Source organism: Ranitomeya variabilis, chromosome 7 (assembly GCF_051348905.1).
Source record: "Ranitomeya variabilis isolate aRanVar5 chromosome 7, aRanVar5.hap1, whole genome shotgun sequence".
NCBI lineage: Eukaryota > Metazoa > Chordata > Amphibia > Anura > Dendrobatidae > Ranitomeya > Ranitomeya variabilis.
In genome coordinates this window covers 25,254,643-25,275,608 of record NC_135238.1, presented here as the reverse complement: position 1 = coordinate 25,275,608, position 20,966 = coordinate 25,254,643, and the positions used below count along the sequence as shown (strand labels likewise).

The 20,966-nt window shown below is 46.7% G+C and overlaps 1 protein-coding gene across 4 annotated transcripts; it reads left to right on the top strand.

Moving 5' to 3' along the window:
- Nucleotides 1-659: 659 nt before the first annotated feature.
- On the top strand, nt 660-20,938 carry NLRC3 (NLR family CARD domain containing 3). 4 transcript variants are annotated; one of them, XM_077274585.1, is made up of 19 exons: nt 660-696; nt 3,335-3,415; nt 4,359-4,616; nt 6,210-7,887; nt 7,978-8,064; nt 8,192-8,275; nt 9,860-9,943; nt 11,827-11,910; nt 12,949-13,032; nt 13,137-13,220; nt 17,571-17,654; nt 17,743-17,826; nt 18,193-18,276; nt 18,675-18,758; nt 19,120-19,203; nt 19,704-19,787; nt 19,912-19,995; nt 20,063-20,146; nt 20,345-20,938. In XM_077274585.1, the coding sequence occupies exons 2-19, from the start codon at nt 3,409-3,411 to the stop codon at nt 20,433-20,435; spliced, it is 3,213 nt and encodes a 1,070-aa protein (XP_077130700.1). In that variant the 5' UTR covers nt 660-696; nt 3,335-3,408; the 3' UTR covers nt 20,436-20,938. The 4 variants fall into 4 exon arrangements, with proteins under 4 accessions (XP_077130700.1, XP_077130699.1, XP_077130701.1 ...); XM_077274584.1 differs by having other exon boundaries at nt 673-696; nt 3,289-3,415; XM_077274583.1 differs by lacking the exon at nt 660-696 and having other exon boundaries at nt 2,869-3,415.
- The last annotated feature ends 28 nt before the right edge of the window (nt 20,939-20,966 follow it).

The following is a 20,966-nucleotide window of genomic DNA, read 5'->3' as shown; positions in this document are numbered from 1 at the left end:
AGAGGGTGAGACGCTGAGGCGGAAGAGGTGAGATGCTGAGATCAGTGGGACCAGACTGCCGAGCACGGTGCACAGCAGAGCTCAGGAGGCGGTCAGAGGACGGAGGGCTGGGGAGAAGCTGCTGCACCAGACCGACGAGCACGGTGCACAGCAGAGCTCAGGAGGCGGTCAGAGGACGGAGGGCTGGGGAGAAGCTGCTGCACCAGACTGACGAGCACGGTGCACAGCAGAGCTCAGGAGGCGGTCAGAGGACGGAGGGCTGGGGAGAAGCTGCTGCACCAGACTGACGAGCACGGTGCACAGCAGAGCTCAGGAGGCGGTCAGAGGAAGGAGGGCTGGGGAGAAGCTGCTGCACCAGACTGCCGAGCACGGTGCACAGCAGAGCTCAGGAGGCGGTCAGAGGACGGAGGGCTGGGGAGAAGCTGCTGCACCAGACCGACGAGCACGGTGCACAGCAGAGCTCAGGAGGCGGTCAGAGGACGGAGGGCTGGGGAGAAGCTGCTGCACCAGACCGACGAGCACGGTGCACAGCAGAGCTCAGGAGGCGGTCAGAGGACGGAGGGCTGGGGAGAAGCTGCTGCACCAGACCGACGAGCACGGTGCACAGCAGAGCTCAGGAGGCGGTCAGAGGACTGGAGGGCTGGGGAGAAGCTGCCGCGCCAGGAGCTGCCAAGGAGGATGACCGACTGGCGACAGGTAACGGAGGCATTGCCCAACTGTCTGGGCTGATAGGACGAAGCAAGGAGACCGAGATCAGCGGTGAGGATACAAGAGCCCAGCTCAAAACTGCTGAGCGTCCATAGTGAAGAGGCCACATTGCCCCCATGCCATATCAAACTGGCTATAACATTGGGGCCGATGCTCACGTGGACCTGTCTGGGGTAGAATGATAGTGTCAGTTGCAGAGGGCGATGGGAGATCCACTCGGGGTCAGTAGCAGAGGGCGATGGGAGATCCACTCGGGGTCAGTAGCAGAGGGCGATGGGAGATCCACTCGGGGTCAGTAGCAGACGGCAATGGGAGATCCCCTCGGGGTCAGTAGCAGAGGGCGATGGGAGATCCACTCGGGGTCAGTAGCAGTGGGCGATGGGAGATCCACTCGGGGTCAGTAGCAGTGGGCGATGGGAGATCCACTCGGGGTAAGTAGCAGAAGGCGATGGGAGATCCACTCGGGGTCAGTAGCAGTGGGCGATGGGAGATCCACTCTGGGTCAGTAGCAGAGGGCGATGGGAGATCCACTCGGGGTCAGTAGCAGAGGGCAATGGGAGATCCACTCGGGGTCAGTAGCAGAGGGCGATGGGAGATCCACTCGGGGTCAGTAGCAGAGGGCGATGGGAGATCCCCTCGGGGTCAGTAGCAGAGGGCGATGGGAGATCCCCTCAGGGTCAGTAGCAGAGGGCGATGGGAGATCCACTCGGGGTCAGTAGCAGTGGGCGATGGGAGATCCACTCGGGGTCAGTAGCAGTGGGCGATGGGAGATCCACTCGGGGTCAGTAGCAGTGGGCGATGGGAGATCCACTCGGGGTCAGTAGCAGTGGGCGATGGGAGATCCACTCGGGGTCAGTAGCAGAGGGCGATGGGAGATCCACTCGGGGTAAGTAGCAGAAGGCGATGGGAGATCCACTCGGGGTCAGTAGCAGTGGGCGATGGGAGATCCACTCGGGGTCAGTAGCAGTGGGCGATGGGAGATCCACTCGGGGTCAGTAGCAGTGGGCGATGGGAGATCCACTCGGGGTCAGTAGCAGAGGGCGATGGGAGATCCACTCGGGGTAAGTAGCAGAAGGCGATGGGAGAGCCACTCGGGGTCAGTAGCAGTGGGCGATGGGAGATCCACTCGGGGTCAGTAGCAGAGGGCGATGGGAGATCCACTCGGGGTCAGTAGCAGAGGGCAATGGGAGATCCACTCGGGGTCAGTAGCAGAGGGCGATGGGAGATCCACTCGGGGTAAGTAGCAGAAGGCGATGGGAGATCCACTCGGGGTCAGTAGCAGAGGGCGATGGGAGATCCACTCGGGGTCAGTAGCAGAGGGCGATGGGAGATCCACTCGGGGTCAGTAGCAGAGGGCGATGGGAGATCCACTCGGGGTCAGTAGCAGAGGGCCAGCTCTAGGATTATGTAAGTCCCATTGGGCCCCTCTTTGCTTTTGATTTTCCTCGTCACTTTGCAAAAGCTCTAAAATATTTTTTCTTTTCATTTTTACATTGATATTGTATCAGGGTACAAGCTGTAGTTTTATTAATTTTAATTAAGGTCAACAACACACACATATATATATATATATATATATATATATATATATATATATATATATATATATATATATATATATATATATATATATATTTTAAGAGTTGTAGTGACCATTTAGATTTTGTCTTTTTATTTTTGGAGCGAAACGTGTGGGATAAGTATTACGGCATATTTTATTAGTGTAGACAGCCAGAAACGTGGCAATAGCAAATGTGTTCATTTTATTTAATCTGGAAAAGGTCCGTTTTTATTTAATTATTTAACCCTATTTTTTTTTTATTAGTCCCCCTAGGGAACTTGAACCTGTGATATATTGTAATACCCCCCAGCTGCTGTGTCAATGCCAACTTGTTATGTAAGAAACTGATGGCAGAAGGGGGACACCTTCCCCTATTTCCAACCTCCCAGATGCTGCTGTCACGTAGAAGTCTGTATGAAATGGTCTTCACGTTGGTTCCTGTTGTGTTCCTTTTGATATAGGAAAAGTCTTGGGTTTATTGGATGATGGGATTAATTTTGATTTGGGCTTATTTTTATAATTGTTTCTGTTTCCCTCTTAAATCACCACAAAATCATCAAATTAATGTTTAAATTAAATTAGAAATATAGTCATCGTCGCTGGTGTTGTTTTTTTTTTTTATATCTTCTTCCTCATTCTGAAAAGGTCAGTCTTAGAAAAATCCTGCAGAAAACACAGGGGTTAATCTCACCCAGAAGTTCAGTTTAATCTATGCTTGGCCTAAGGGGGTGGAGCTTATTGATCCTTAGTCCTAGCAGTGGGGGGAGGCTCCTGCTGCAGGCAGTTGTCTTACAGCAAGACATGGAATATTGAGGGGGATATAGCTGAACTCTTCAGATAGAGATTTCTTTAATTTTTTTTAGTTTTCATTGCAAAACAAGATAAACAGGACAAAAAGATATGACACGTTAGGTTAGTCTTCGTCTTTTTAACTGAAGGTTTTAATAATCAAGACTTTTTATTATATGCTTGTTTGGTTTTGTTTTTTTTTATTCCATCTGTGGACTGACCTAAATTAGTTTTATTACTTTGGGACGGTGTCTGCTGGGTTTTGTCTACCTTCAGCATAGATGAAGAGATGACATGGACCTTGATCACGTCTGGAATCCTGGAATTTCGTGTTATTTCGAAACAATGACATGGAAGGTTTGTAAACAGCTATTTATAAACTATATACCTTGTGTTGTTCAAGGGTACATGTCCTTAGCCCACCTTTTACAGTCTTGACCCTCAAGGGCTACATACACCTCCTGGTAGTAAAGTTATTTAGTACAGTTTCTGTCTTCTAACCCACTGTGGCTCTGTACAGCTACTGGTAGTAAAGTTATTTAGTACAGTTTCTGACTTCTAACCCACTGTGGCTCTGTACAGCTACTGGTAGTAAAGTTATTTTGTACAGTTTCTGTTTCTAACCCACTGTGGCTCTGTACATCCACTGGTAGTATAGTTATTTAGTACAGTTTCTGTCTTCTAACCCACTGTAGCTCTGTACATCTACTGGTAGTAAAGTTATTTTGTACAGTTTCTGTCTTCTAACCCACTGTGGCTCTGTACATCTACTGGTAGTAAAGTTATTTAGTACAGTTTCTGTCTTCTAACCCACTGTGGCTCGGTACATCTACTGGTAGTAAAGTTATTTAGTACAGTTTCTGTCTTCTAACCCACTGTGGCTCTGTACATCTACTGGTAGTAAAGTTATTTAGTACAGTTTCTGTCTTCTAACCCACTGTGGCTCGGTACATCTACTGGTAGTAAAGTTATTTAGTACAGTTTCCATCTTCTGAAGGAGTATTTAACTTCAGTACTGTACTTTATTTGAGGAAGCTGCTCAGCCACCAACATGGTGGAAATTTCTTGTAAATTCATGTTTATCAGGTGATTAATCTTTTGCTTAATTACACAGATTTGACATTTTGGGATCCTGGAAATAAGTATAACCCAAATCAGTTTGTCTCTTTGACCCAGAATGAAGGGAAAAATTATTCAAGATTTTTTAATTTGTTTGTGCTTTATGTTTTATTTCTGTGGCTTTTTGAGCTATTTAGGCATGGCTTACATGATAGTAACTACTTCTCTCTATTGTGGTTAGGCCTATGGATTCTCCGGTACAGGAGACAGCTGGCATCCAGTGCCTGTCCGGAATCCCTGCAGGAGATCATGACAAAGCTACAAGATCTGCAGCTGTTGGCTGCAGACGAGGTGAAACGTCTTCAGGAGTTACCATTGCCCAAGCGGGCAGAGGCCCTTATGGACACCGTGGGTGGGAAGGGCAGGATGCCTCTCCAAGCTTTCCAACACTGCATCGAGAACAGTCGCACCTGCCTTTACCTTCGGATGCGCCACTACGGTCAGTCATGTCCTATTCTTGAACTCTAGGGTTTGTCTTAACTTTCTTGAAAAGTTTGAACACACTTGTTCATACAGTGTTTTTTTTTGTTCTTATTTGAATGTGCACATTGTAGATTCAGACTTATGGCAGCAAAACCACTAATAAACAGATATGGACACAAACAGTAAAGAAACAAACCAGAATGTGTGTTAAATCTTAGATTCCTCACAGTACTCTTGGTATTACCCTTGGTATTCTCTCCAGCAGCTTCATCAGGTCGTCACCTGGAATGGCTTCCAATGGACAGGTATGCCTCACCAAGAGCTCATTTGGCCTTCAGCAAATGTTTGTGACCATCAGGTGTTTTTTGTAGAGGTAGTGTTGATACACAGATCCATAGTTTAGAACTGTTCTAAGCCAGAATACGGCAAGACGCACTGAAGTAAGTACAGAGAAACGACAGTCTATTGTTTCTATAAGACATGAAGGTCAGTCAGAAAATTGCTTGAACCTTGAAGAAATCCTCAAGTGCAGTCATGAAAACAATTAATCTCTATGATTAAACTGGCTCTCATGAAGACCACCCCAGAAAAAGAAGACCAAGAATTACCTATGCTGCAGAGGATAAGTTCATAAGAGTGACCTTCCTCAGAAACCTCAAATTGACAGCACCTCAGATAACAACTCTAATAAATGATGCACAGACATCACATAGCAAACACATCTCAACATTAACTGTCTAGAGTAAATTACGAGAAGCAGACTTTTATGGATGAATTGCTACTGAAAACTGCTAAGAGACTTTTTGGTCCAAGCAGTACAAGGACTGGATATTAGATTAGTATGAATCTGTACTGTGGTCTGAGCAGTCAAAATATGGGATTTTTTGGTTCCAACCTCCATGCCTTGATGAAAAGGAGAGCAGATGGCTTCCACGTGTGTGTGTTGTCTTCCGTGAAGCATGGAGGGGAAGGTGTGATGGTGCTTTACTGGTGACACCATTGGTCATTTATTCCAAAGTCACGGCACACTTAACCAGCATAGCGACCACAGCGTTCTGCACGGACATGTCATCCAAACTAGTTTGCATTTAATGGGACAATCATTTGTGTTCCCTGAGGACAATCACCCAAAATGCACTTCCAGGCTATGTAATGTCTATGTGACTAATAATAGGAGGGATGGAGGCTGTGTCAAATGACATGGCCTCCACCATCACCCGACCTCAACCGAATTGAGAAGGTTTGGGATGATATTGACAGCAAAGTAAAGGCAAAGCAGCCAAGAAGTGCTCGGCCCGTCTGGGAACTCATTCATAATGGTTGGAAGCCATTCTTGGTGATGACCTGACGACGCTGCTTGAGAGAATGCCAAGGGGGTATAAAGTTGACATCAAAGTAAGAGGGGGGTACCATCAGGAAACTAAGAACACATATTCTGGTTTGCTTCACATGCGTTTCTTCGCTCCTTGCTGCCACATGTGTCCCCTTGTGTTTTGCTGCCTTCAGTCTGAATCTACTATGTGCATATTGCAGTAAGAACAAGGAAAACCATAGCATGAACAGGTGAGTCCAAACTTTTGACTGATACTTTACATTTGTCTTTTTACAGATCCACTGGTGCGGAAACATTTGGACAACGTGGAATACGATGATCAGCAGCCACTTTTGTCACAGTTAAGCTCAGTTTTGATGGTGGAAGGTCTCAAAGATGCCCAGATTCAAGAACATGACGTTGGACAACTAGAACTAGAGCAGGCTGGACGAGCAGGTTCTAAGTCGTTGCCTCTTGAAAAAATGCTAATGCCATTGTCACGAGTCAGTCTTACACCACGTATCACCCTAACTGTGGGGGTGGCAGGGGCTGGCAAGAGCACTCTCGTTCGACTGTTTGTGGAAAAGTGGACACGTGGCAAGTTGTGTACAGAAATTAAATCTGTGTTGTCTCTGAAACTGTGGGAGCTGAATATTCATGATCGCCTCTCTGCAGAGAAGTTAGTTCGTATTGCTTGCCCTGGCACTACCACTCTACCACCAAGTTCTCTTCTCATTTTGGATGGCTTGGATGAATTACGAGCACCACTTGATTTCTCAGACTCTGTTGGCAGCATTGACCCCCAGAAAGAGCTTTCTCCCGAGTGTCTCATTACCAATATTTTACGAGGGAACCTGCTGCCAGATGTCACCGTGTGGGTCACATCAAGACCAGGAGCAGCTGCAAAGATTCCTGGTGGGCTTGTAGATCGTATGACAGAAATCTCTGGTTTAGGGTCAAATGACATCAAGGATCTTCTAGATCAGCTGATACATGACACCAACGGCACCCTGGAGAGGATCTGGGATCATCTACAATGTCATCGTGCCTTGAAGGCTCTCTGTTCTGTGCCCACCTTGTGCCATATTATAGGACTTTCTCTAGAGTTTACATTGCATGCTCAAGACTCAACAAATCAACATTTACCAGATACGTTGTCGGCCATATTTTCTTGGTACTTAAAAGCCCAATTCTGTGATGCAGAAGGGATAGAACAACCAGCAAATGCCCGGAGAATGGTTGGCAATTTGGGCAAACTGGCATTCCAGGGTCTGCTTAGAAAACGGACAGTTTTCTATGAGTCAGATCTGAAATCTTGTGGGATCGAGACCCCAGTTCTGCCCGGCAGCTTATGTTCACGATTGCTGATTTCTCAACACTCTCCCTCATGTTCAGCTTTCGCCTTCTCCCATCTTCTGCTGCAAGAGTTCCTGGCAGCTGTTCACTACCACTCTGCTGCCAAACGTGCCATCTTTGACCTGTTTGCAGATGGTGGAGTCTCTTGGCCCAAGTTGGGCTTTCTCAATCACTATAAAAGTGCCACCCAGCGCGTTTTACAAGCTGATGGAGTAGAGTTGTCTATTTTCCTCCGTTTCCTATCTGGACTTCTTTCACCACAGGTCCCGCGTGTCCTAGCCGGATGTCTTCCAAGTAAAGAGGAACCAAGCAACCATCGTGGATCGGCTATAGATCACCTTCAGAGCTTGCTCAGTGCGGGAAAGACAATCTCTGGTGGGATGGTGAACTTGGTGTGCTGCCTTTACGAGATGGGTCATACTGAGCTGATCAGTGCGGTGGATGAGGCTCTGAAGACGGGGACTCTTAAGGGTCAGCTGAATCCATTGACAAGTTCTGCTCTTGCATATTTGCTACGTGTGTCAGGCAGCTGTTCCCAAGGAACGAACCTCAACCAATGCCTGAATTATGGACTAGTCCAGAACTTCCTCCCTCAGCTCCAGTACTGCACCAACCTCCGGTAATTACTACAAGTCTTGCGACTATCCATGACGTGCTATTACATGTGCGATACGGGGAGTTTGCATCTCATATACATTTCTTTGTACAGAATGGAGAATAACAACTTTAAGGATGATGTTATGGAACTGTTGGCCACCATCCTGCGTGCCAAAGACTGTGCCATCCAGAAAATCAGGTGAGTAGCCCATGAGCAAATATCTGTTCGAACACACGAGTAATACGAGTAGAGGTCTTGGACTCATCGAGACGCTATCTATCGACAGTTAATAAATCTGCCTTTTCTCGACGCTCTTTATTTCCAGCCTTGCTGAAAACCAGTTGGGTAATCGTGGTATTAAAGTGTTGGGAAAAGCTCTCATGGTGAACAGGACTCTTTCATCTCTTGAGTAAGTCTCCATGAATCACCTGTAGGATGGAATTGAGGTACGAAGGCCCTGGTTGTCCTGGAGATCTAGATGGTGTTGGAAGTCCATGGAAAAAGGAAGTAAATTAGCTCTCTTCCTAATGGCAAAAAAAACCCTTTAGATTTTTTCCTTTTTGCTCTCCAAGACCTCTAACCTTGTTATTTTTCGGTTGATTTCACTGTATAGAAGCTTGTTTTATTGTGGTACAAGCTGTAGTTTTTATCAATATCATTTCTGATCTATTTTTATTCATTTCTGAGAAAGCGAAATGGCCCAAAACAGCTATTCTGCCTTGTCACATTTTATTTTGGATTTACCATATGGGATAAATATAATAGTTTATTAGTTTGGACATTTTTACAAGCAGCAATACCAAATATGTAATTTTCTTACTAATTTTTTAAATGAATGTTTTAGGAAAAGGGGGGCACAGTGGGCCATGAAGGTTGCCCTGGGGGGCAGCGGGCAACGACGCTTGCCCGGGGGGGAGCAGAGGCCACGACGCTTGCCTGGGGGATGGCAGCAGGCCATGATGCTTGCCTGGAGGGGGGCAGCGGGACACAACGCTTGTTCAGGGGCAGTGGAACGTGACCCTTTCCCTCAGGCAGCGGACCCCGACACTTGCCCAGGGGCAGTGGAACATAACCCTTCCCCTGGGGCAGTGGGCCACGACGCTTCCCATGGGGCAGTGGGCCACGACGCTTCCCCTGAGGCAGCAGAACATGACCCTTTCCCTGGGGCAGTTAAACACGACCCTTGCTCGGGGCAGTGGGCCACGATACTTCCCCTGGGGCAGTGGAACATGACGCTAGCCCAGGGGCAGTGGGCCACGATGCTTTCCCTGGGGCAGTGGAATATGACGCTAGCCCAGGGGCAGTGGAACATGACGCTAGGACAGGGGCAGTGGGCCACGATGCTTTCCCTGGGGCAGTGGAATATGACGCTAGCCCAGGGGCAGTGGAACATGACGCTAGCCCAGGAGCAGGGGGCCACGATGCTTTCCCTGGGGCAGTGGAATATGACGCTAGCCCAGGGGCAGTGGAACATGATGCTAGGACAGGGGCAGTGGGCCACGATACTTCCCCTGGGGCAGTGGAACATGATGCTGGCCCAGGGGCAGTGGAACATGATGCTAGGACAGGGGCAGTGGGCCACGATGCTTTCCCTGGGGCAGTGGAATATGACGCTAGCCCAGGGGCAGTGGAACATGACGCTAGCCCAGGGGCAGTGGGCCACGATGCTTTCCCTGGGGCAGTGGAATATGACGCTAGCCCAGGGGCAGTGGAACATGATGCTAGGACAGGGGCAGTGGGCCACGATGCTTTCCCTGAGGCAGTGGAACATGACGCTAGCCCAGGGCAGTGGGCCACTATGCTTCCCCTGGGGCAGTGGAACATGACGCTAGCCCAGGGGCAGTGGAACATGACGCTAGCCCAGGGGCAGTGGGCCACAACGCTTGCCCAAGTTTGCCATGTGCTTGCTCTAGTGCCACCTATAGGAAGTAGCTACTCTGTACGTTCTTTGAGACATAAGCATACTATTAATCGCCTGCATTTTATGCCACAGCCTGCACAGCAATATCATTGGACCCAATGGTGCCCGATCCTTGGCCGAATATCTGAGGAACAATCAAGTACTTTTGATTCTCAAGTGAGTAGACAGTACTGGGTCACACCGACCTCCTCCATGCATCTGTTAGAACAGTCATACATGAAGAAGAAAAAATTGTCTTTGTTGCCCATGGCGACCAATCAGAGCTCAGCTTTAATTTCTTAAACTGCCCCAGTAAAATGAAAGCCGTGTTGTGATTGGTTGCTATGAGCAACATAGATATGGTTTATTTTAGGTGCTTTTGATAACTGTGCCCTAACGAATGCTTCGCTGTAGTACTCGCTGCCGATACTAACGTGATCTATGAGATCTCCATAGATGCACTTAGCAGGACTTTTGGAGAGCAGAAGTCTTACTGCCAGTCACTATCACTTGTAGCCATGGCTGGCCTTACCTTGGTTTGTGCCCTCGGATTCTCCTTCCAGAGGTGCCGTCTATATGACGTACAATGTGTTCTTTTTATTATGCCATAAAAGGTCTAATTATCGGCATCATACAATAAATAAATACTGCACATATTACGTAAATAATACTACCTTATAGTGCTTAGAAAATAATTACATACAATGACTAAATAATACCACCATATAGTGACCAAATAATGCCACCATATAGTCCTCATATAATACCACCATAAAGTGACCAAATAATACCACCATATAGTGCTCATATACCACCATAAAGTGACCAAATAATGCCACCATATAGTGCTCATATAATACCACCATAAAGTGACCAAATAATACCACCATATAGTCCTCATATAATACCACCATAAAGTGACCAAATAATACCACCATATAGTGCTCATATAATACTACCATAAAGTGACCAAATAATACCACCATATAGTCCTCATATAATACCACCATAAAGTGACCAAATAATACCACCACAAAGTGACCAAATAATACCACCATATAGTGCTCATATAATACCACCATAAAGTGACCAAATAATACCATCACAAAGTGACCAAATAATATCAGCATACGGTGCTCATATAATACCACCATAAAGTGACCAAATACCATCACAAAGTAACCAAATAATATCAGCATACGGTGCTCATATAATACCACCATAAAGTGACCAAATAATACCACCATATAGTGCTCATATAATACCACCATAAAGTGACCAAATAATACCACCATATAGTCCTCATATAATACCACCATAAAGTGACCAAATAATACCACCATATAGTGCTCATATAATACCACCATAAAGTGACCAAATAATACCAGCATACGGTGCTCATATAATACCACCATAAAGTGACCAAATAATACCAGCATAGTTCCCAAATAGTATGACCTTATATTGCTCATTTAATACCGTTATACAGTGACCAAATAACAGTGCTATATAGAAGTATGGGGTAATGTTCCTCCTTGCGGAGAGTGACATGTCAAGCCTGACATGCCGAGGTGAGGAGACTTTTAAGCCGCAATGCTCCTCTGGGAAATATGCAAATTGTCTCTTCAGAGGGGGAAGAGGACGAGAACTCTAGAGCCACCTATAGGAAGTAGCGATCCTAAAATCCTAATAGAGTTGATATTGTCTTTTAGGATTTCTACTTCCTATAGGTGGCGCTAGAGTTCTCGACCTCTTCCCTCTGAAGAGACTATTTGCATATAGACGTATGGCACTGTACAGCGACTAAATAATGCTGCTATACAATTAATGCTAAAATTTGTGGTGGTCACAATATTTGGCTGCTAGTCCATCAGCGTGGCCCGCTGCAGCACGGACGGCTGATGCTCCTCAGAGCATTTCCCTAATCCTAGCCCTTGGCCACCTGTATTCATGAGATGCTGCTCCTTGTTCCCTGGGAGCTTCATGTAAAACCGGAGACCTGGACCGGCCCCGTTGTCAGATTTTCATTAATTAGCGCTGTGCCTTCATCTTTCTTGCAGTCTACAAAACAACCGCATCAAATCGGAGGGGGCCGAGCACCTGGCGCAGTCTCTACGGAAGAACCGCAAGCTGAAGGCCCTGAAGTAAGTGGACTCATGTTATTTAGGTGGTGATTTAGTGTAACGTGAAGATCCTGGACCCCAAAGCCAAATCTGCAACCGGGACCTACCACGGGCCATTTGTAATACTAGTGGCTTGTTACGTGGTACAGCAGCATTTGGCTCCTGAAGGCTCCAGGGTGCAGGTGTGACTTGTTTCCGCTACACCCCTACAAATTTTCCATTGGGGTCCCATATTAACCCTTTTCTGATTTAGGATGTAATAGCACATCCTATAGTGGGTGCGGATGTACGGAGTGAGCTCAGAGGCTGAACTTGCTTCCTACTGTGTTATACAGCCTGCACCTGCCTCTAACAGCAACCCGCTCTGATCGCTGCAGCTTAACCATTTAAATGCCAACATCAATCTCTGACGGAAGCATTTAAATGGCACGATTGGGTGGCGCAATGATTCCAGCATCTATTGCTCCACTTCCTGCGAGGCGATGGGGGAGAAGATAGGTTGCCACCGTAGTCAAGTGTCACTCCTTCTCCACCATCTTGGTGCTCCTATGGGCTCCATAGAAGTGCTTGCAGGACTAAGTTCCCTATGGGGACTAAAATATACTTTCTCCTTCGCCACATTGGGGGACACAGCTTGAACTTTAACATGGTTCTGTGTTCCCCAAATAGTGGCTCGGAAAAAAGGATTTTACGGTGAGTACACAAAAATCCATATTTCTCCTTCGCTACATTGGGGACACAGAACCATGTTCAAGTTCAAGCTGTGTCCCCCAATTAGTGGCTCGGAGAAAAGGATTTTACGGTGAGTACACAAAAATCCCTATTTTTTATATAAATTTTTACTGTAAAAATATACCAAATTTAAATCCTCTCTCAATTAAAAAATAAAGGAATTAAAAACAAATTTGGCATTATTGTGTCCATAAAGGTCCATTTTACAGTCGCCAACCCCCAAACAAAAAAAATGCAAAATTAAAAAAACAAAAAAAAACAAGGCCTCATATGGCTTTGTCCACTGAAAAATTAAATATCATAAAACTCCATCTGGCCTTCCAACAGTATTAAGAAGAATGGCATTGAAGTTGCGGGGGCAGAGAGTCTGGCGTCCAGCCTGAAGGAGAACCAGGTACTCCAGGAGCTGTGGTGAGTGATCTGCTCTGTCTTGTTCCCGATCTATCCGTCCACCGCATGGCGTCATAAAGAGGAAGTACTGATGGTTTCACATCCTTTGGGTGGGTTTCTTGCAGGTTATCAAGCAACAGGCTGGGAGACCAAGGAGCCGCGGCTTTGGCAGAAGGTCTCACTGCAAACTCAAGCTTAATCACCCTGGAGTAAGTCACATCTATGAATGGGGGGGTCGGAGGGATGAAGAACAGGTCACATCAATGAGGGTCCCACCGATTGCCTCGTTCCTCACTTCTACCTGAACAGGGACACTGATATAACAGATAACACTAATCCAGGAGAGACTGGAATACCCCTGTAAATAAACAGTTGCCGTACAAAGTCTATGGCCACACACAGCCCTAGTACGGATCCACGTTTTATGGACGGTGGCCAGAGACAGCAGTGGCTCATCCCGCACCTGATTTATTAGGGTACGTTCACACAGGACTTTTTTGCTGCGTATTTTTGCTGCGTTTTTTATGCTAATTTTCAGCTGCTTTTTACAGTACCAGCAAAGCCTATGAGATTTCAGAAATCTCATGCACACACATTGGGTTTTTGTTTGATCAGTATTTTCTGTTTTGCTGCGTTTTTTGGACATAGGGCATGTCACTTTTTGCAGCGTTTCTTCACCCATTGACTTGAATGGGTGATGGAAAAAAACGCTGCAAAAACGCATGTAGCATTATTTGCTGCGTTTTTGGTGCAGAAAAATCATGGCCAGCAGGAAGTGATCTCACAGCCAAGAGCTTAGGGGTGTGGTTAGTGAGGTGTGAAGAGCCATTGTGAGGTGTCCTGATTGTGATCTATTGTGAGGGAGTTCCTGGTAGTGAGGTGTGAGGAGCCATTGTGAGGTGTGAAGAGCCATTGTGAGGTGTCCTGATTGTGACCTATTGTGAGGAAGTTCCTGGTAGTGAGGTGTGAGGAGCCATTGTGAGGTGTGAGGAGCCATTGTGAGGTGTGAAGAGCCATTGTGAGGTGTCCTGATTGTGATCTATTGTGAGGGAGTTCCTGGTAGTGAGGTGTGAGGAGCCATTGTGAGGTGTGAGGAGCCATTGTGAGGTGTCCTGATTGTGACCTATTGTGAGGGAGTTCCTGGTAGTGAGGTGTGAGGAGCCATTGTGAGGTGTGAGGAGCCATTGTGAGGTGTCCTGATTGTGATCTATTGTGAGGGAGTTCCTGGTAGTGAGGTGTGAGGAGCCATTGTGAGGTGTGAAGAGCCATTGTGAGGTGTCCTGATTGTGACCTATTGTGAGGGAGTTTCTGGTAGTGAGGTGTTAGCCATGTCTTGGTATAGGAGGATGAGCATTAATGTTTCCCAACTAATCATGGAGGTAATATTTTTTTTAATTTGTGATCTATCTATCTATCTATCTATCTATCTATCTATCTATCTATCTATCTATCTATCTATCTATCTATCTATCCGATTGTTTGCAATGGTACACTTTGCGATGCTCATGTGCTGTTATGTACATGTTCATGTGTTCTGCATGTGTATGTTTGCATCTTCCTTGTCATGAATGTTGGCTTCATTTCATCTTGCATTTGGTAATTACTTTTTCATTTATTTTTCCAAGGTGGAAGCAATGCCTGTAATTTGGGATGTAGCTTGCCCAAACTACAGTGATCGTCAAAAAAAGGCCGATGCATGGCATGTAATTCGCCGTAAATTGTTCCCCCGCTGGGATGAAGGCGATACTAAGCTCCACTGGGGTCACTCAACTTTATTATCATGCAAAATAGACAAAAAAACGCACCAAAACCGCACAAAAAACGCATCTATTATAAGCAGCTGAAAATTGGCATAAAAAACGCAGCAAAAATACACAGCAAAAAAGTCCTGTGCGAACTTACCCAAAAAACGCACCAAATACGCACCAAAAAAACGCACCTAAATTAGCATAACAAACGCAGCAAAAAAGTCCTGTGTGAACTTACCCTTACAGACACAAAGTGTGGTTTCTCACGGTTGCATATTATGTGGGATGACCAATCTCTACAGTAATATATCAGTATTTACTTCCTCTTTGTGTTATTGCAGTTCTTTATCCTTTTAGCTGAAGCGTTCCCACTAACTGTGAAAGTCAGGAAAGGGGACATAGTGTGGGTCGCGGGACTTTCTATTTTACGCTATTTCCCTTACTTTGCCTAATTCTTTATATTTGCTCACACAAATATTGCTCTGTGAAACCCATCAGTGTTCCCACAGTACAGTACAGTACAGTACCCCTTTCATGGCCACCACAGACTATCTACACACACAGTATGATGTCCCCACGGTACATTCCCCCACACACAGTATGATGTCCCCACAGTACATTCCCCCACACACAGTATGATGTCCCCACAGTACATTCCCCCACACACAGTACAATGTCCCCACAGTACATTCCCCCACACATACAGTATGATGCCCCCACAGTACATTCCCCCACACACAGTATGATGTCCCAACAGTACATTCCCTCACATATAGTATTATGTCCCCACAGTACATTCCCCCACACACAGTATAATGTCCCCACAGTACATTCCCCCACACACAGTATGATGTCCCCACAGTACATTCCCCCACACACAGTACAATGTCCCCACAGTACATTCCCCCACACACAGTATGATGTCCCCACAGTACATTCCCCCACACACAGTATGATGCCCTCACAGTACATTCCCCCACACATAGTATGATGTCCCAACAGTACATTCCCCCACACACAGTATGATGTCCCCACAGTACATTCCCTCATACACAGTATGATGTCTCCACGGTACATTCCCCCACACACAGTATGATGTTATGATGTCCCCACAGTACATTCCCCCACACACAGTATGATGTCCCCACAGTACATTCCCTCATACACAGTATGATGTCTCCACGGTACATTCCCCCACACACAGTATGATGTTATGATGTCCCCACAGTACATTCCCCCACACACAGTATAATGTCCCCACAGTACATTCCCCCACACACAGTATAATGTCCCCACAGTACATTCCCCCACACACAGTACAATGTCCCCACAGTACATTCCCCCACACACAGTACGATGCCCCCACAGTACATTCCCCCACACACAGTACGATGCCCCCACAGTACATTCCCCCACACACCGTATGATGTCCCCACAGTACATTCCCTCACATATAGTATGTCCCCACAGTACATTCCCCCACACACAGTATAATGTCCCCACGGTACATTCCCCCACACACAGTATGATGTCCCCACAGTACATTCCCCCCACACACAGTATGTCCCCACAGTACATTCCCCCACACACAGTATGATGTCCCCACGGTACATTCCCCCACACACAGTATGATGTTATGATGTCCCAACAGTACATTCCCCCACACACAGTATGATGTCCCCACAGTACATTCCCTCATACACAGTATGATGTCTCCACGGTACATTCCCCCACACACAGTATGATGTTATGATGTCCCCACAGTACATTCCCCCACACACAGTATAATGTCCCCACAGTACATTCCCCCACACACAGTATAATTTCCCCACAGTACATTCCCCCACACACAGTACAATGTCCCCACAGTACATTCCCCCACACACAGTACGATGCCCCCACAGTACATTCCCCCACACACAGTACGATGCCCCCACAGTACATTCCCCCACACACCGTATGATGTCCCCACAGTACATTCCCTCACATATAGTATGTCCCCACAGTACATTCCCCCACACACAGTATAATGTCCCCACGGTACATTCCCCCACACACAGTATGATGTCCCCACAGTACATTCCCCCACACACAGTACGATGCCCCCACAGTACATTCCCCCACACACAGTACGATGCCCCCACAGTACATTCCCCCACACACCGTATGATGTCCCCACAGTACATTCCCTCACATATAGTATGTCCCCACAGTACATTCCCCCACACACAGTATAATGTCCCCACGGTACATTCCCCCACACACAGTATGATGTCCCCACAGTACATTCCCCCACACACAGTATGTCCCCACAGTACATTCCCCCACACACAGTATGATGTCCCCACGGTACATTCCCCCACATACAGTATGATGTCCCCACAGTAAATTCCCCCACACACAGTACATTCCCCCACACACAGTATGATGTCCCCACAGTAAATTCCCCCACACACAGTACATTCCCCCACACACAGTATGATGCCCTCACAGTATATTCCCCATACACAGTATGCTGCCCAACAGTTGATGGCCCCTACAGTCCCTCCCACACAAGTATCACATGTGCCCATCACACCCCTGCTCGCTGCTCCTAGATTCAGCCTGAGAACCTGCCTAAACCTTCCCATAATGTCACATTCTCAGGTCGCAGAACCTTTAGGCTCTACCTAGACAGAATTTTACGTTTTAGGAGGTAGAGGGTCCTTTTAAAATGAATGACTACTAGTTAATTCTTCTTCTATAGATGGTGGGATTTGTAGATTTCCCGTTTTTTTTATGTATTTTCACACCGGCCTCGTTTGTGTCCAGCCTGCAGAGTAATTCCATCAGTAATCGTGGCCTGAAGTCCCTGACCGGTGGCCTGAGCCAGAACCGCGGTCTTAGACATCTGAAGTGCGTCCTCAGCATTCCCTATAGACGGTGATATCTCAGAATTCCGCAGAGATTATATTTTTTGGCTGTTTTTTCCTCTGTTTCCCAGTTTGCGGGAGAACTCCATCAGCATTGAGGGCGCTCAGGCCCTGGCACGGTCTCTCCAAAAAAATACCACCCTGACCCACTTGGAGTAAGTATAGTCACACTTAAAGGGATATTAACACCTACGTTAATAGTACCCTTCTGCTAATACAACAGTTTGGCTCAGCTAAACCTGCTTAAAGGGGCGGCCTGGGATTAAAAAAAATAATAATTAAGCCAATGGGCAATGTTCAGTACTCCCCTGGTAAATCCCCGTCACTCAAGATTTTCTTGCAATGGTGACGTGACTCACAATCACGTCACTGCAGCCATCTACTGGCCATGGTGGTCCTGTCAGGGCCAGTGATTGTCTGCAGTGGTCACATAGATATAAGGCAAGGTGCCGCTGTTTATATGTTACACCAATGTGACGGAGATGCCACATAGTAACTCAGTATATTTATGACCTGTTCAGTCTGACGGCGAACCTGCTGCACGATGAAGGCGTGGAGGCCATTTCCGGAGCGCTGAGGGAGAACCGGAGCCTGGAGACTCTACAGTAAGTTCTCACAACAGTAGTCAGCCATGAATTGGCCTTTTTTTGGCCAATGGTGACCTCTTACGGCCTGCCCCCAAATCATGCCCAGAAAAGTCAGGACCACTACTTCCCGCATGGTTTATGGGATGTCAATCAATCCAGTGGGCCGCTCATGAGAACCTGCCCACAGGACTCCTTAACCTGCCCACAAAACTCTATAACCCGCCTACAGGACTCCTTAACCCGTCCACAGGACTCCTTAACCCACCCACAGGACTCCTTAACCCACCCACAGGACTCCTTAACATCACTATGTCATTGTCCTAGATAACTCTTTGGTGGCACTTTAAGGGAGAGGAGGAGAGAGATAAATTATCATCACGTGTTCATTTTAACACCATCTAATTCCTCTCCATCAGCCTCCAGTGGAATTTTTTTCGGGCGGGCTCGGCGCGGTCCCTTGCAGGAGCCCTTCGTGTTAACCAGTGTCTGCGCCTTTTAGAGTAAGTATGAAGCATAAACTAAATGTGGGTATATAGGGGGTAAATAATGTATGACCACATTTCATACTCAAGTCTATCATTCTGTCCTGGGTAATTTTCTAATTTATCCTTGCACTGGGTGGAGCTCAGAATCCCCATGCATAGAGGTAGAGTAAATTCTAGCTGCCTTCAACCACCACTAGGTGGAGCTCAGGGGCTAAATTCAATGTATACAGTAAGCTCCTCGGCTCCCTCTAGTGGTGGCTGCAGTCAGACAGAAGTTACTCTACACCGGCACTAAATACATAGGAAATGTTATAGGATTTTTGTATTTTTTACAGTTTTTAAATAATTAATTGCATAAGTATTCCAATCTGATTAGTTTACAGGAAAATGCCATTGGGGACGAGGGCACGTGTGCACTGGCTAGTGCCCTGCAAAACAACTCTACACTTTCTGCTCTTTGGTAAGTCTTCTTAAAACAAAATTCAGTGGACTGTCATGTGAAAATGATGGCAGAGTGAGTGAAACAATGGCAGATGATCATAAGAAGGATGAAGTGGCTGAAAACTTGGGAAAATTGGCAAAGGTGGGGATGAAATACAAATACAGGCCTGACAAGCAGCAATGTCAGGTGCAATGAATGGCAGTTGACAGAAAAGTCACCATAAAGTGGCGGAGCACAACCCTGCCCCCAATGACCGTGGAGCGGCAGGAAAGCTACATACGGAGTCTGATCTGTGTCCTCCAGAAGAATTGAGCAGCCATCTGTCAATAGATCCATTTCCTGGTAATGATGAGAAGTCTCTGCTGACTCTGTCCCAATCTATAAAGCAAAGCTGAAAAGTAAACTGCAGAAAACAGGAAATATCTGATGTGAAAGCTGAAAGAACACATTGATTCCAATTAGATATCAGCAGAATCCATTTCTCCTGCATTTGATTATCGTTTCTTATTATGTCACAGTCTGCAGGGTGCAGCTGTCGGGCCGTCGGGAGCACAGGCTCTAGGAGAGGCTCTAATGGTGAACAACACTCTGACCACGCTTGAGTAAGTACCTTGCACAGATGTAGCAGAGCTCGTTTTGTCACAGTTCCTATCGCAGGTAAAACCTGTTGTAGTGGTTTATTATTTATGTAACTTGATGATTCGGCCATTTTTTGCTCCTCTTTAGTTTACGAGGGAACAATATTGGCCTTCGAGGAGCTAAGGCTTTGGCGGCTGCGCTGAAGGTTAACGGCGCCCTGCAGATTCTGAAGTAAGGACCACACATGGGGAGGTCTGGAATGTAACGCCGGCAGCTAACCGCCATCTTGTCTTCTCAGCTTGCAGGAAAACTCCATAGGTCTGGACGGTGCCATCTGTCTGGCCAACGCCGTCTCTGGAAACTCTTCCCTCGTCTCCCTTAGGTAAGTCTCCATTGCCTCCAACACCCAGGTGAGCCCTAATCCTCGCCTTTTAGTACGAGACCCCCCATTCACGCCTCTTCCCTAATAGTGGGCGGGTGACCCTGCGTTACAGGACAGCCTATTGATGTCAGTGATGTAGTACTTCGTTTTTCCTGAGGTGGCGCTGCAAGGAAATTGACACACTTTATAAATATTCAGTTTGCAGGGAAACCACATTGGTCAATCCGGAGCCAAAGTGATTTCAGATACTCTGAAGAACGACGCCCCACACTGCAAGGTGAACCTATGAGAAGCCTTCATGCCGCAACGTGGACCTGGGGACACTGGACAGAGCGCCATGGTGTCAGACTCATAATGGATACTGGCGACACCATAAGTAGGGCGGGCTCATTAAACTCTTACTAATGTGTAAAGCTTTGGGCGTTTCCCTTTAAATTATTCACCCCAAAAAAAAAATAATTGGGGGGAAGATTAACACTTGGTTGATAAAGTCCCAGGAGTGAAATTTAGAAGCCATAACGAGCCGGGTCTCCTATCATAGCGCAGCATAAAGGTAACAGGACCTCACGTCACAACAACCAAAGGTGGGGATGAGCTCAGATACCCCCCTGTAATCACATATATTATCCCCTGGGGTGAAATATGGGGGAGGGTGCAACTACACCCAAGAGAAACATAAGGGGGTCTCAAAGGTTCAGCAGAATGTTATATGTTTGGTAGTCCTGAGAACCCCCCCATAAACTGACTATTGAGTCCATATACGCTAGAAGCTGGGGGCTTCTGCCGTCCTTTGTGCACCCGTCTGCCACTGATCAACACA

Coding starts and splice junctions, on each gene's coding strand:
- NLRC3 (XM_077274585.1), top strand. Junction 11,911..12,948: donor CGCAAGCTGAAGGCCCTGAA/GTAAGTGGACTC, acceptor GCCTTCCAACAG/TATTAAGAAGAATGGCATTG. Junction 17,827..18,192: donor ACCACCCTGACCCACTTGGA/GTAAGTATAGTC, acceptor TGACCTGTTCAG/TCTGACGGCGAACCTGCTGC.